Source organism: Aquila chrysaetos, chromosome 11 (genome assembly GCF_900496995.4).
Source record: "Aquila chrysaetos chrysaetos chromosome 11, bAquChr1.4, whole genome shotgun sequence".
Lineage (NCBI taxonomy): Eukaryota > Metazoa > Chordata > Aves > Accipitriformes > Accipitridae > Aquila > Aquila chrysaetos.
The window spans coordinates 30,763,100-30,777,991 of record NC_044014.1 but is presented as its reverse complement, the minus strand read 5'-3'; the positions used below and the strand labels follow the sequence as shown (position 1 = coordinate 30,777,991).

General features: G+C 41.4%; 1 protein-coding gene across 5 annotated transcripts; it reads right to left on the bottom strand.

The window, feature by feature from the left end:
- Window positions 1-786: 786 nt before the first annotated feature.
- On the bottom strand, window positions 787-14,882 carry GHITM (growth hormone inducible transmembrane protein). Of its 5 annotated transcripts, none has more exons than XM_030030093.2 (9): window positions 14,821-14,882; window positions 10,822-10,981; window positions 9,108-9,207; window positions 7,700-7,811; window positions 6,216-6,357; window positions 5,016-5,124; window positions 3,632-3,820; window positions 2,887-3,058; window positions 787-2,032 (listed from the first exon to the last, which is right to left on the bottom strand). In XM_030030093.2, the coding sequence occupies exons 2-9, from the start codon at window positions 10,948-10,950 to the stop codon at window positions 1,945-1,947; spliced, it is 1,041 nt and encodes a 346-aa protein (XP_029885953.1). In that variant the 5' UTR covers window positions 10,951-10,981; window positions 14,821-14,882; the 3' UTR covers window positions 787-1,944. The 5 variants fall into 5 exon arrangements, with proteins under 5 accessions (XP_029885953.1, XP_029885950.1, XP_029885951.1 ...); XM_030030090.2 differs by lacking the exon at window positions 14,821-14,882 and adding an exon at window positions 12,500-12,613; XM_030030091.2 differs by lacking the exon at window positions 14,821-14,882 and adding an exon at window positions 12,504-12,610.
- Window positions 14,883-14,892: the final 10 nt, after the last annotated feature.

The following is a 14,892-nucleotide window of genomic DNA, read 5'->3' as shown; positions in this document are numbered from 1 at the left end:
AAGACTGAGCACAAATGAATGCTCATGCTTCCTCAGGCACTATTTTGCCTGTTTTTTCTTAAAAGGTTATTAAAGCTTCCTGCAGGGTGTTGTGTTCTACACCTTACTGTTTCAAGCAATCCAGGATCCCTCTCTTGGTTCATAGCCAACCTCTAAAACTTTGTCCTCAGAATCTAGACAAAAAGAAAAGTTGGGCAAAATTCCTTTATTATAGGCACAAATACTAGAATTTTGTTGCAAGACAGCTCCCTGTAGATTTCAGAATTTGAGGGCAAGCACACTGCTGTGTTCAGCTACAGCAGTATGCAGAAATTGATTAAGCATATGAAATTGCTTAGAAAGTTAAACCCCTCTAAACAGGCTACTTACACTTGACATGACCCAGAGACATCTTCCATCTACGTACTAGATTTTCCTTCAGCTGTAATAGTGCCAGGAACTAGACTGTGCTGTATAATCATTAGGCACAAAGGAGTTGCAACAAGGCTCTTCACAATCCAGTTTCTTCCCTATGATTGAAGAGACTAAAAATACCACAGCACGACAGACATAAAAGCAGCACTGGCTGTAGTCAGTAGCCAACACGTTACACTAACAGAACCACTTGAAGCAAGTGTAGATAAGGATCTTCCATCTGGGAAACACCCCCAAAAAGATTATTTCCAGTTTCACTGGCTAGCATCTTTGCAGGTTTTTTTTTTTACAGAGGAATACACACTCTCTTACAAAGGAAACTGTAGCCAAAAAAATATTTCTGTTAACACAGGGAAAATGAGAGTAGTCAACTTGTGAGGCTAGAATTTTATTGTTCCATAAGTCAATACATAAACATAGCATATTTACCAGAAATTGAAAGTTTGAGTTGTTGACATTAGCTCAAAACTTCCTTGTGCCCAAGAACTCACCTTTTATTCCAACATATAACAATAGAGTTTGGGAAGTACAAATTTCTTAATGTTAAATCAATTTCACTGATAGTGAACATTTCTTTTAGACCAAGCTAAAACATACCAATCTGGAGAACAGTTAGAAACAGACTAAAGCATACAACAGTATGGTAAATTTATGATACTTAGGTTTACAGCAGGCCATCCTCAATTCCTTCTTTCTGTGCCAACTGTACAAGCTTTTAAGAGGTGAGCACTAGGAGCTCTTCTGAAGAACGGGGCTTCATCTGCAATACTGAAACTTAGTCACTGGAAGACAGACACATGTCTATAGCTATTCAACAGTTTGATAAGCCTAGTATTGAAAGAACCTAGCTATTACATCCAGTCAACACTGAAGCAAGGAGTTTTCATGTGCACTCCAGAAAGAGACTGAAGTTCATACGGAACAAATGCTGCATAGTTTCCTCATCTTGTCCCCTTTATACTTTTTGGTCACCTCACCTGTCAAATCCAATGCATTTCTGACAATTGCTTAAATCTTTCTGAAATTTCTGTCCAGGTAGAAGTCATTACTGCATTTAGTGCCATATCCGATTTGTTCAGTTCTTCTTAACGTGTCACTAAAATATCATTTATGCAACCTTAACTGAAAACTGATGCATCTCAACAGCATTTCATGAAGTAGCTTGTGTCCCTATCTGCATATGGGATACCAGTTTAGAAATTACTTCCTCTACTATGAAGTAACAGTAAAAAAAGAAAGAGCTGAAATGCTGTCAAACCCATTCAAAAGCAGATAGACTATTTTACCCATATATTAAAAATAATTTACTTTCCTCAAATAATATACAATCAGAAGCAGTTAACGCTATTTTAAACACAGAGCTGGAAAGCATTTGAAGAAAAACTATGAAATCTGAATCACATTGCACTGAAACAATATGCTGATATCCTTTAAACTTCTGACTTGCAGCAAAACTTCTTGTAACCATGAATTTTTACTTCAAATGTGCACTAGTTAGACTGTCAGACAGCTGCAAACAGGAGTCTAGGTTTACTTTCTCCTGCCACCTCCACCACCTGCCAGCATAGTGGCCACCCGAATGAAGATGTTCAGTGTATCTGTGTAGATACCCATGCACCTAGGAAACAGGAAATCGAAGTTAGTACTGTTGAACAGAAAGAGTCTTATTTGGCATTTCACACTATTATACTTCATTTTTAAAAGCCTTCATGAAGCACTTGTAACAAAACCCAACTATGACTGTCCTCAGTGCTTGGTATGTCAAAAAACCCCTGTATTTTTGTGACACCATCTCTGCCAGCAGGAACTATTTACAGAAGTCATAACAGACAGTATGCTGTTCTCATACAGTAGCCCTCTGCTTTTATGCTGTACTTTTATCTGTTTATCTCCAAGAATTTTAGAGGTGGTCAGTATTATTCTATTTTAACTGTAAGAAACCAGAATCAAGAAGGTAAACAATTTACTTAAGATCACAGACAACATTTACAAGCAAGTTACTTGTTAATCAGACTTGGTCTTTACTGAGAGTCAGTTAATCCTTCTTTCCCTATCTACCACACTGTTGAAGCTTTTTTATTTAGTGATAAAGACTAGTGAATATTAAGTGACTATGAAAGAGTTAACATTTTTTGTCTCAGCTGATACTGACAGGTATTTTCAGAAAGCAGCTATAAATTCTCCCACCAATGCTTTAGAAAACAAAAATACTTTTTAGAAAGTACTGCTGGAAGCACGTGACACCACACGTGCAATCCTGTTTCTCTCATTTCAGGCAGATAATTTCAGTTTTAGCTCCACTAGCTATTTTCACATTGTATTTTTAAACCCTGTGATTCTTCACATTTAACAGCAATACACTTTTGAACAGTAAACAAAAGGTCTGGCTGTTTTTAAAGCATACTTCAATATAGCTTGAAGTAAATTATTACACAGACACCGAGATCAGCTGTGTTAACACAGAATACTTACGCATTGATTGGATCATATTTTGTTACTCCATAATATGGAATAGTTTCTGCACGCTTGATAACATGCTGCGTATCATAGAGAAGGAACATGCCGAAGAGTACCAATCCACCATAAACGGCTACTGAATATAAGCCAGCACCAAAAGCAGAAGTAGGAGGCAAGAACATGGATCCTGGAGAGGAATGTACAATAGTGTTAAAAAAAGCTACTATGTGCATCTCCTACTCTGAGTTGGGTCAAATTTCAGTTACTGTAGCACATGTTTTTCAGTGAGTATTCAATTCTCAACTTGTGGTGCATTTTTGATACCAAGAGCTTTAATACACAAGCTGAAGATGTCACATATACAATCTGATCCAGTAATTTTGAACACTCTAGGGAATCATGTGTACTTTTCTTCATGTGAAAGTACTTCTGTCCCTAGGACTACAACAATGCCTAGAAACATGTAAGGGAGAAGAACAAGCGGATTGAGAACTAAGATGTTTATTGTCTTCCCTAGTCACTAACTAAAAATACAAGCCACCACTATTGGCCATTTGTCCAATTAACACTTGCCAGTACTGGAAATTCATGTTTGTTTTCAAGAACAAGTTTAAGAGTATTTTCTGCTGTGCTAGAGTTGCAAGGGCTTTTTAAGGCAAATCTTAACTGGACAGACAAGCCTGCAATTAAACGCAAGCTGCATCTTAGCAGCTTAAGTTTATAACCTACTTTGTCTGACAGTATTAAAACAGTATTTTACCAATTGAAGAGGCGAGAACAAAGCCTAAGCCTATTCCAAGTGGTCCTCCCATGTTCAGAAATTTTTCACTTGGAGCACACATGGCCACAGTCGAGAGCCCTCCAACGATTCCAGCGGTATACCAAGCAGCTCTGATCAGCAAAGGACCACCCAAGAAGGCTAGAGGAGCCACCACTGCACCCATGACACCTAGCCAAAGGAAAACAAAACACCACCTGTAAGATTTGGAACAGTTCTGGTAAAAACACCACCTGCCAAAATTTTTTTTTTCCTCCAGTCAAATAACATGGCTCAAACTGATCTACTTATGTGACAAAATACCAATACACTTGATTGTGCACCTATCTAGAAGGGAGCTGTAGTGGTTTAACCCCAGCTGGCAACTAAATACTATGATGAAAATTAACTCTATCCCAGCCAAAACCAGCACAGAGCACAATAAATTGGCAACCTTAAATTCCATGACCTACTTTATCTAGCTCTGGAGAATACTTCAGGGAGCTGGTCTTTGGAAGACTAACAAAAGTCAAACACATTGATCTGTTCAAAACAGAGCTGGTAAGAGATACTTAGCATGGACTAATCAACTACATAATAGCCATAAGAGCACTCAACAATGAAAAGCAGGACAGATTTCTGCTACATAACTAGTTAGGCAAGTAAGTTAAACTTTTTGGTAGAGTCTTGTATGAAACCTCTATCTAGCCCATTAATATCACATTAGGTTGTTTAACTTAATAACAATCACTAAAATAAGCACAATTTCTTCTTGGTGGAAATGTTAGCTCTTGAGAGGCAAATACGACTTCCATGCCTAACATCTACATGTTTTTCCTGAACCATAAATTGTTTCTGCCAAAACAGTTTTGAAAAGTGATAGCCATTGTTATTTGAAGTAGGTATCAGTGAGAAACTGATCTGTACCCACAGCTTACATACCCGATGGGAACATGCATCCAAGAAGCTGCAGTTTAATACTAAAATCTCATTTTTTCTAGTCAAGTTTTCAAACACTTTCCTACCCTGTACAGCTGCAGAAGGGTTAAGCATAGGCAATAGTGCTTACACAAGTCATAGTGGCAGAAAGCAGTCACGAATCCAAAGCAGCTATGAAACCAATCAGTTTTATCCAATGTGGCATATATATATCTCAAGTTTAACTTGAGCAAGACTTTTAGAAGATTATGAGAAATATTAAGAGTTGTGTTAAAAGAGTACTTGAGAAATCTTCCTGACATTCAGGAGTTCTCACTGGTCTCTGAAAAATACGAGCTCTCCTACAGGAGTACGTAAAAATTTACCTTAAAGTGAAAGTTTTGTTAAGGTGAGAATCTGGTCACACCGAAGCACCGACATCTCTATAATGAACACTAAAACCACATACCTGAATGCATCATCCAAGCCAAATGTTTAGCTGCTGGACTATTTTCATAGGATATGGATCTGACCAACATGCCAGCACCAATCATAGCTGCAAAAGTTGCACCTATTGCCTGTAAAAACAGCATTACAGAGCTCAAGTTAGCATTAGGACATACGGTCTCTGTTCTAACCCCCTACTCTAAAAGTCAACAGTGTAATTCTGAAAAGAGCAACCTAAGCCCTAACTGGAGCGTTTGTCAATTTTACTCTTGTAAGGTTACAGTCAAATCTTTGCAGATCCTAGCTTGCAAATTGAGATCATTTTACTTTCACTCAGTCTTCTAGGAATCGAAGTTTAGCGGTAAAATGGCAACAATCTCTTAGCTGTGTAAGGTAAGAGAAGGAAAACACATGGTTCCGCCCCTTACTCTAATCCTCATTAAGGTACCTGAAATGTCAGCCTTACTTTTTTCCTGTACATTTTTCCACCCAAAGCCAATACTCAGTTCACTGGCTTTCGCTACCAATGTTTTTTAAAATCTCATTGCCTCTTCTTACTGATAATTCCAAGCAGAATCACCCAGCAGCTAGCAAACTGGTCAGAAATGTACAACTCTGGTTTATCACCAAGGATGCATTATTAAATTAATCTCCCTAAAATTATGTAGGTGTTGGCATTTAACTATTATCATTCCACTCCACTTAACATACTGAATATGTACTAAGCAGACACCTTTTGTTAGCAGTTTGCCTGGATGTTTTGCCTACCAGTATCATTTCAGCCTTGGCAAACAGGAAACTGCTCTCAAAGAGCTATACAGAAGAGCACAGGGAGGAGTAAGAACACATAGGGACCTCAGTTTCCATTTTTAGAAAGCATTAGAAATAGTGTCATTAGCCTCAGATGGCTATTTGTATCAGGTTCTTACTTGCATATAGCTGGTAAGGATAGCATAGCATTTTTTTGCTCATGTAGTTTATCTTTGACAAACTACCAAAGAAGTATAGAACATACATGTCAGCATGTAATTAGAATCACCAAATCTTAAATCACAAAACATCATTAGGATACTTACGTAGTCTGTATGGATAAGGACACTAGTGTAAGTGAAGTTTTGCCTTACTTTTCACCAAGTAGTCTATATTTCACATTTTTATATCAACCATCTCATCTGGGGTCTTTTCTCAGTAAATGTTTTTATTTTTTTTAACAGAAGCTTACCAGCCAGGAGCCTCTTGTCATAAGGCTCATGAGTGCTGGAGATCTGCTTACTGCTACAGCAGACAGTGCCGTCAAGCCAATGCTTCCCGCAAAGTACATGTAAGTAGAGTGAATTCTGTCTTTCACATATTGTGGCCAAATACTGAAAAAGAAGCAGTCATACATAGCTGTGCAATTACCAGTATCAGAATGAAGACCAACTAAAAACACAATCAAGCTGTTAAATATATTCATAGCTATGGATATAAGGGAGGTTTCATAACAATGGTATGGTCTAGCAACTTCTGCCATGAGTTTACCTTACAACAGGGAGATGAACTTTCAAATCTTGCTGGTCTAATGTAACATAACTCTCTAGAAACACTGCAAATTAAAATAATGCTAATTATAGTTCAATTCTAAGGAGGAAGTATACATGGGAAACAGAATAATGAATGCTTTTCAACTATGGAAAAAAGGGAATGGTGTATATCTAACAAACTGGTTTAAGGAAAAATGTCTACAGAATGTGTACTGGGCAGTAAGTAGCCTGCTGAGCAGCTCACAAATTGCTGAGTCACAGTGCACATGATTATCTTACATCACAAGACACGAATGTCATTTTGAGAGCTCTAACAGCAGCAACAGACCTGGATGTGAATGAGAGTTTCTGCAGTATGATTTGGTCATACTACAGACAGGAAGCTTTCCCAGCTAACACCGAACTTAAACATAGTGCACACATTTTCTCCCATTTTACAATTTTGACCCATTACTTCAAGGCTCATGGAGAAAAAAAAAAATTACAGATAGCTGTACCAATGAAAAGCTTCTCATAGATACAACTAGCAAGCATCCAATGTGAATGTGGATCATCATTTCCAAATATAAATGCAGAGTAAGTAAAGCAAAACATCTCCAGCACTCATTTCTTCTCCCAAGCCCATGCTTATCACTAACCACCTTTTAAGTCTAAGTAACTATATGGTTCTGCCATCACAGCCAGGTTTTTGTTGGCCAAAAAGCAATACATCAAACTTTTAAGCAAAGCATATTTATTAGAGCAGGACTTATGCCCAGATAAGTAGCGTGTTCAAAGCAGACTCTCTTTCCAACACACCGTGTTAAAGTTTAATGAACGGTCTCACAGGAACACCAGGCAAAGTACCCTTAACAATACGTTTTACAGAAGACTACACTTCATAAATTATCTGTGCCACACCTTGTAAGACATATTTATATACTCTTCACAAAAGAATTTCGAATTTTCAAAACAAAGGAACTCACTTAAGTCAATATCCATTTAAGCTTGGGTAATTTAAATTTTGCTTTCAGTTATACGCTTTAACATCTTGCACTGAGGCAAGAGCTTTCTGTTCAAAGCTTAAAAAACCCCACAACTGTGTGTACACTGGGTGATACCCACTAAAGAAGAGTTGGCTATAAAGAGGAGGGAGATTCGCTTAATACACTCTTTACTTAAAACAGTAAGCTATCTTACTTACACAGCTCTTTCAATAGCTCCAATCTCACTGGACATGCCCATTCCATAGTAACAGAGGGCCCCCAGGCCAACAGCAGCCCCTCCAGCAACAATAAATTTCCCCAGGCGATCAGCTATATAAAGAAAAAAAAATAAACAATCCACACTCTCACGAATGCTTTTTCTTGGATAGTTAATAACATCCTCACATGAGTGTCGTTGTATTTGCACTAGCTGATCCATGTTAGGCTTCTTTCTTAAAGCTCCACTGAACTTCAAGTCACTGCGTTACCAGTTCTCAATAAGCTACATGTGGAAAAACTCTAGATTCAGCCTACCAATACAATATAGCTTCATAAAACAGAGTAAGAAATAAGAGACCAGCTAGTAACATGCTATGTTTACTGACCTTCATTACAGTGACAGTAATTCCAACACAAAACTAGTTAACAGGTTCTCCAACAGAAGAGTTTACCTGTCAGCTGGTTTAGTGTACCATTTCACCATCCAACTTGCTATAAACCAGGAGAAAAACTAGCCAGTGTCCTTTCGTCTCATTCATCTGCCCTTAATGCTTGCTCCTTCAAGAGCTCTTTGGTAGCAATTAGATCCAAATCAGTTCAAAAAGGCATTTCCAAAGCTCATGGGCAACAACATACGATTTACTATGTTTCTACTGTCTGATTTTTAGACATACTGCCTGTGTGCTACATATCAGATTACTGCTACAAATATAAATATCAATCATAAGATATTGTTATAACTAAAGTAAGAGCAGGTGAGATCAAATACCTTCAGTTGTATAAGTCTCTTTAAGGCTATACTTTTTCCTAATGTGTTATAGCCAAGACACTATCTAGCTAATCTACATGTATTCCATCTGTCAATTCAATGCTATTATAGCACATTTACAAGCCTGTTCTACTGAACACTGCTATCTAAAAAATCCCTTTGTAATCCACTGAAATTACAAGCCACACTGGATGTACTAGCAGGCACAGTAAGCGAATGCCTTACCTAACCGTAGCACCAGAAACTTATTTTTGCAAACTGTACATGCTGTAGAAAAATCCTTCCTTTAAACAGTAAGCAAAGTAGATATAGCAATGCAAGTGTTAGTATATTTTTTAATATCTACAACCAAGTCTCCATTAAGAGACAACCATTTTTGACTCCACAGTTCTCAACAGCAGCTTGAAGTAGACACAACAGGAGATTTCGCTATACTGTAACATATTTGCAGCTTTAAACTTTACAAGGAAAGACAAGCACAGAAACTGTCTCCAGTTGTTTGAGGGACATCACTAAGCAAACTTACACATGAAACAACATTCTCAGTCTCTTTAATGGTTTGAAGGAAACCAATTCATTCAAGGAAGTCTTAAGTTAAGCTTCAAAGATTCTCACTATTTAAAGCAGAGCTACTCTACCTTTAAGTGCCGTTTCTGCAGATGGCTCAAATGCGGCTTCTTTAATTTCCTGGCCAATTTTTCCACGCCTTACACCCGTTCTTACTCTGGTGGCATAACACTGTTAGATTCAGAAATAACGTAAAGATTCAATGAAATAAAATAGAAGACATTTCTCAACAATTTACTTGCTACACGTAAAATTGCTACATAGTCTCTTATTTATCTGTGCTCACCTCCCAAACACATGAAGCAGCTGTGCTTAAGGAAAACAACTGAACATTAAAGTTTAGAAAGCTTTGTGAGCAACATCCACATGTTCTAGAAGTACAGAACCAATTCAGTGAATTTCAGAAGCTGAAGTTTTCAGTTTGCACTTCTACTCTAGTCCCACTGTACTAAACAAGGCCGTAAGACTTTTTGTTTTTAAATGTACAAACACACTCTTTATTTTGTAAAAAAATTATTTTGCTTTCTATGTAAAAATACTCTTTATGTAAACACTTCTATGTAAAAAAATATTCTTGCACAATACTTATACTTTACAGACACTAAATTTGGAAAAGCAGCACAAGTTCTTTGCTTTCAACTCTAGCCTTGATTTAGAGAACAAACCTTGAATGAAGGCCTATAAACTTAAGATTTTTAAGGCTGTCAAGCTCCAAATAAATATATCATGCTGCTCAAAGTCTTAGTAAGCTGCAAGAGCAACACAGAATAAACTTGTATATAAGTTCAGAAACAACTTCTCAAGTTTCCTTACCATTTTTTTCAAGGAATTTCTAAATTATTATACAGGCACCTGAGCAACCAAGGGCTCACTCAAAGCTGTTTGTTTAACACTAAAAGCTGAAATCTACAAGCATTGCTATCATCAGCCATTAGAGCAATAAAATTCAGGAAGTTTACCATAGTGCTTCAGTTTTGTTGTGTTTTGCATCTAACAAAATCTAGGCCCAACACTGTAATTATGCAGCTCTCCTCACAGATATAAAACCACCACAAAAAAACCCCCAACAAACCACACAAAACAAGAAAACACACACACACGAAAAAACCCCAACACACCTACAAAGTTAGGATGCTTAAAACAGTTTTCTATGCTTAAGAGGAAAACACAAAGGAGGTGAAGAATTTGCCATTGGCACTTTCACCAAGATGATGACAAAAGAGCAATGCCTCCTAACAGTTGTGTTACCTGCGCAGAAAGCAAAAATGAAACATCTTCTCTCAATGAAGAATAAACAGTGTCTTAGAATAAAGACAGTCCAGTTTTTACACTTGATAGTAAGACCCATGATAACCTGGGCTACAGCTCTAAACACATATTGGGACTAAAGCCTTTGAAAAGAAAATTTTTAGCTTAATATTATATTTAAGACTCGTACTCGGAAACAGGGAGCTAGGAGGAGGTCAGACAAGAATTTCTGCTCCTCCCACCTTACACAGTAAGGCTTATCCATCACCAGCTCCCTCCTTTAAGTTCTTTTTTCCAGTAATTTCAATGAGGAAATAGTCATTGGAACAGAAGATATTATTTCAATTGCTCTTAAAAAACCCTGTTTTTTGATTGAGTAACACTCTTCCTTCAGAAAATTAAGAGCAGGTACCTCAAACAAGCAGAAGGCTCGCGATAATTCAAAACAGATACTCCATGCAAAGTGATTCTTTTGGCAAAACACTCAACCCTTAAAAATATCAGCAGTCAGAACCATTAGAAAGAGAATTATCTTACCTGATTAGGCTGCCACAGCCTGTATGCTTTTATATTGGAGTTCCTCACAGCTGGAGAAGCCTGAGTAATGGTGGGGCGGATAGCCTGGCATGATAATGCCCGCAGGCATACTAGCCTTGCAGCCAGCATGGTTGCTTAGATAATTTAATACACTGTGTTCCTGCAAGTGCACGAGAAAATATGTTTTACTATTTTGTTAGGTGGTTTTCAGACAACAAGGTACCCTTACTACTTATTCTCAATTATACTACAACCTGTAATAGAAATGGTGTTATCACTAGAGTACTGTAGTAAGAGCCAGAACCGTCTTGAATACACAGTTTAACTCTGTTCTATCTATATTTGTCTCCCACCTCCATCAGAGACTTCCCTCTCCCAACTTACCGGAAAACAGGACAAACCACTTTTCATACATATAAATTACATCAAGACCCTTCATGTACTCAGGTTTGAGCTGCTCTGGCAACTAACTTTCATTTTGAGACATAACACTGCAGGAGTACTCTACCCTCCAAATAGGTGTTCAAAAAGATGCTCCAAATTTCCATAAGTGTCAGCTAAGTATAAAGCCAAATGAGTAAATAACATAACATACATGGTGGAAAAAGTTTTAGAGACATTTTAAGCTATCCTTTGAAGAATTAATTAGCTTTATAGACACGGCATTCAGTCAAGGTCACAGCCCAGAACACAAGTTCAGGTCATCTTGTGCAGCTTTGACTAGAGAACAATGATGTCACTCATGGGCAAATCGACAGCATAAGCAGGCACGAGCCTGTGTATTCTATAGGTAGTATTAAAACCGCTAGCTTACTTCCACAAATAGTGCACGTGTTACACATAAAAACCCCCAAGTCCTTGTAGTTACACATACTTTAATTATGACTATATACAGCCTCTGATATCACAAGACACCCCAACTATCAATACGTTTTTTCAAACAACTGTTCATAGCTTACATGCACAGTGTCCAATATAATTTAAGAGCATTTTAAATAAAGGTAACTTTAAACATGCATGAGAAACGAGCACCCAGAGCATCGGACAGCTAGCATTAACCACAAGGAGGTGAAAGTGAGAAAATAACCCTGCTGCTAGAAAAAAAATCACTTTGCTGTGAAGCTCAGTTATTAAATCTCGCTTTTTTTAAGTGGAAGTACTTTCAGAGACACATCCTGTTTCCGCCACTAAACCCCACTCTTCCACTGGGATAATGCAGTTTGCAGGAATTTACAGCGACTTTAATTTTTTTTTTTTTTCCCCAAACTGGTATTTGAAGCAAGACAACTTCAAGCGTTAGACTAAGAAGAAGGATGAACGGCAGCAGAGCGTTAAAAAGAAAACAAGCCACCATCAACATTCCAGCATATTAACTGGCAAACCCAGCAGCATGGAAACAGTGCGAAGTTCCTGCTGCACCGAAGCATGAGAAAACCCATTCCAGCCCGGGCAGGGCGACAAGGGCCCCTGAGGGGGCAGGGAAGCGCCCAGCTCTGGCCTGGGCCGGGCCGGGCCGGGCCAGGGCAGGGCAGGGCAGGGCAGGGAGGCGCCCAGCTCTGGCCTGGGCCGGGCCGGGCCGCGGGCCCTGACTCGCTTTCGGCCCGGGCCCTGTTGCCGGTCGGGGCCCCCCCCCCCGCCCCAGCACGGCGCCCGCCGCCCCCCGGCCGCCCCCGGGCACCTGCCTGGCCTCCTCCTGCCCGCCCGGCCCCGCTCCAGCACCGCACGCGCAGCTACGGAACGACGCCGCAGGAGCAGAAGTGACGTCAGGCTGCTCCGGGCGCTCCCGGTGACTGGCTCGCTCACCCCACGTGACTCCGGGGCACGCAAGCGCCATTGGCTCGAGGAGGCCGGGTGAAGCGACGCTCCGCGCTCTCCGCGATGGGCGCGGGAGCCATCTTTAATAAGGGCAGGGAAGCTTCTGGAAGCCCGCTCGAGCCGGGCTCTACCTTACGCGGGTCTGCGCGTCGCAGACCGTAGCTCAGGCGCTGCCGGCGGTGCAGCTGCCGCTCCCGCCGGGAGGCGGAGGTGAGCCGCCCTCCTCGCCGCAGGGCGGACGGCGCCGCCCAGCAGCCATTTCACCCGCCGCCGCGCAGCCCCTGGCAGCGCCATTTCGGGGGCCGGCCGGGTCGCACGACCCGCGGCGGGGCGGGGGGAGCGGCCGCCCCCCGCCGGGCGAGCTGCAGCCGGCCGGCCCGGCCTCTGCGGATGGCCGTCTCCGAGTCGCAGCTCCCCTGGCGATTTTAACCGCGGCGCCCGCGGTGCACTCACGTAGGGAGCGAGGTGCCCGGCTCCCGGACCGCCCCTGCCGGTCAGGGAGCGCTGCCTCGCCTGCCCGGAGGCGGCGCGGCCGGCCCGGGCCGCGGGCCCTGCGTGCCTCCCGGCCTGCGAGGCGGCTGCTCCCGCTTGCCAGCAGGTGGCACGAGCTGTGTGAAAATGCCCGAGCGCGGCCTCCCGAAGTTAACTTCACCTCCATGGAGTATAACAATCCATCTTCTTCTCTGCGCTCTCCCCCTCCATTTTGTCAGTCGCTCTGCTTGCTGACGCAGGGTTTAAAATGGCAGGGAGGACAGGTTTGGCAGCCTGCGCCCAAGCGGGCTGCGGGGGCTGCAGCGACAGTGGCTCGACTGTGGTGGTCGAAGGCGTGCCAGACTGCTGACAGGGTCCGTGGCCTGCGTCTCCGTGCCTTGGCCCTGCTTGTGGCCTTTTTGTCACCCTTGCCATTTACTGCACGTGAATTTAAGCCTTGTCCTTCTCAGGGTGTCAGAAAGTTCAAGACCTTTCCCTTTCATTCCCTTTGTGGCAGAGCAGTCTAGTCTGAACTGCGAGGTGAATTTCCACCTTTGTTAACTTCTCCTTGGAGTTATACCTCTCTTCCATGTGGATATTACCTCCTTTAAGGCGGGTACTGATGTGCCAGATAAGCACAAAATACAGTATTGTGTACATAAGTGACAGGAATGGATGCTTCCAACCCTAATCCTAGCCTTGCCCTGAGAAGGCACTCCAGCCCTTCCAGGGGCTAAACATTCCCCTTTTGGCTAAACTAATTCTCTATTGGCAGCTTCTTTCCAGCCTCACTCCAAGTGGAGCTCTGAGCTTTTTTCCAAGTTTAACCCTAACCCTAAACTGAGCCCTAGGAAAGACACAGCAGCACTTCCCGGGACTGTCAATTCCTCAGGGGGACATCCTTTTTGCAGCCCTTTTGTTTCCTTTGGCAGCTCAACTCCAACTGGAACTCGGGCTTTTCCTTTCCACCAGCCCTAACCCTAAGTCTAGGCTGAGCCAAAGGCTCGTTACATGGCTTAGTCCAGAGCCTTAATATTACTGGGAGAAGAATTCTTTTGGTGGCCTATTTCTTCTTTGCCAGCCCTTTGCCAGCCTCATCCCAGCTGCACATCAGGCTTTCTTGTTCTCTCAGTGCTAGTGCTAATCCTAACCCTAGGTTCGAGCTGTGAGCCAGGCACTGCTGAGAAACACAGTATTCTTCAGAGGAGAACTCTTTTGGCAGCCCTATGTTTGCTTTGGCAGCCCCTTTCCAGCCCCACTCTAGCTACAGCTCTGTAGTTTCTTTCAGCCTTAACGCTACATATGGGCATGGCTCTTCACAGCCAACTAAAACAGACTGAGAGCCTTGAGCAGGATCAAAGACAAATATAACAAAAAAAAAAAAAAGAAAAAAAGGTGTTGAATATAGAATTACGTACAGAAATAGAATGAGAGTTACAGATATACTTTTGAGGACTGTGAGATTAGCCTTTCTATATCTTGGAGCCTCCTTGTTTCAACTATAAGAAAGGAAATATAGTGAACTGCTAGTTCACAAAATGAAAGTCAGATAAGAAAGATCAGATGTGGGGGGAGGTCTAAAAGTGCGCCAGCACATAGGATCTTGAAGAATTTGAATTAGAAGAATGAAGCAGAAGAATGCATGACAGAAGGGTGGAAATTCCATCAGAGGGGGCCAAATCTAATGGGATTCAAGGTCTGATTCTTACTTATTCTGGCGCTTGTTTGCTTTCCTTTGGAGTAAATGGAAATCCAGAGCTTTGAAGTCTATTGCCCTGAGGTCTC

Bases quoted from the DNA above. Each gene is read 5' to 3' on its own strand.
- GHITM (XM_030030093.2), bottom strand. From the start codon at position 10,950: ATGCTGGCTGCAAGGCTAGTATGCCTGCGGGCATTATCATGCCAGGCT. The intron at 5,125-6,215 runs GTAAGCTTCTGT...CTGTTTTTACAG, and splicing joins TGACAAGAGGCTCCTGGCTG to GCAATAGGTGCAACTTTTGC. The intron at 3,821-5,015 runs GTATGTGGTTTT...TCCTTTGGCTAG, and splicing joins GGCTTGGATGATGCATTCAG to GTGTCATGGGTGCAGTGGTG.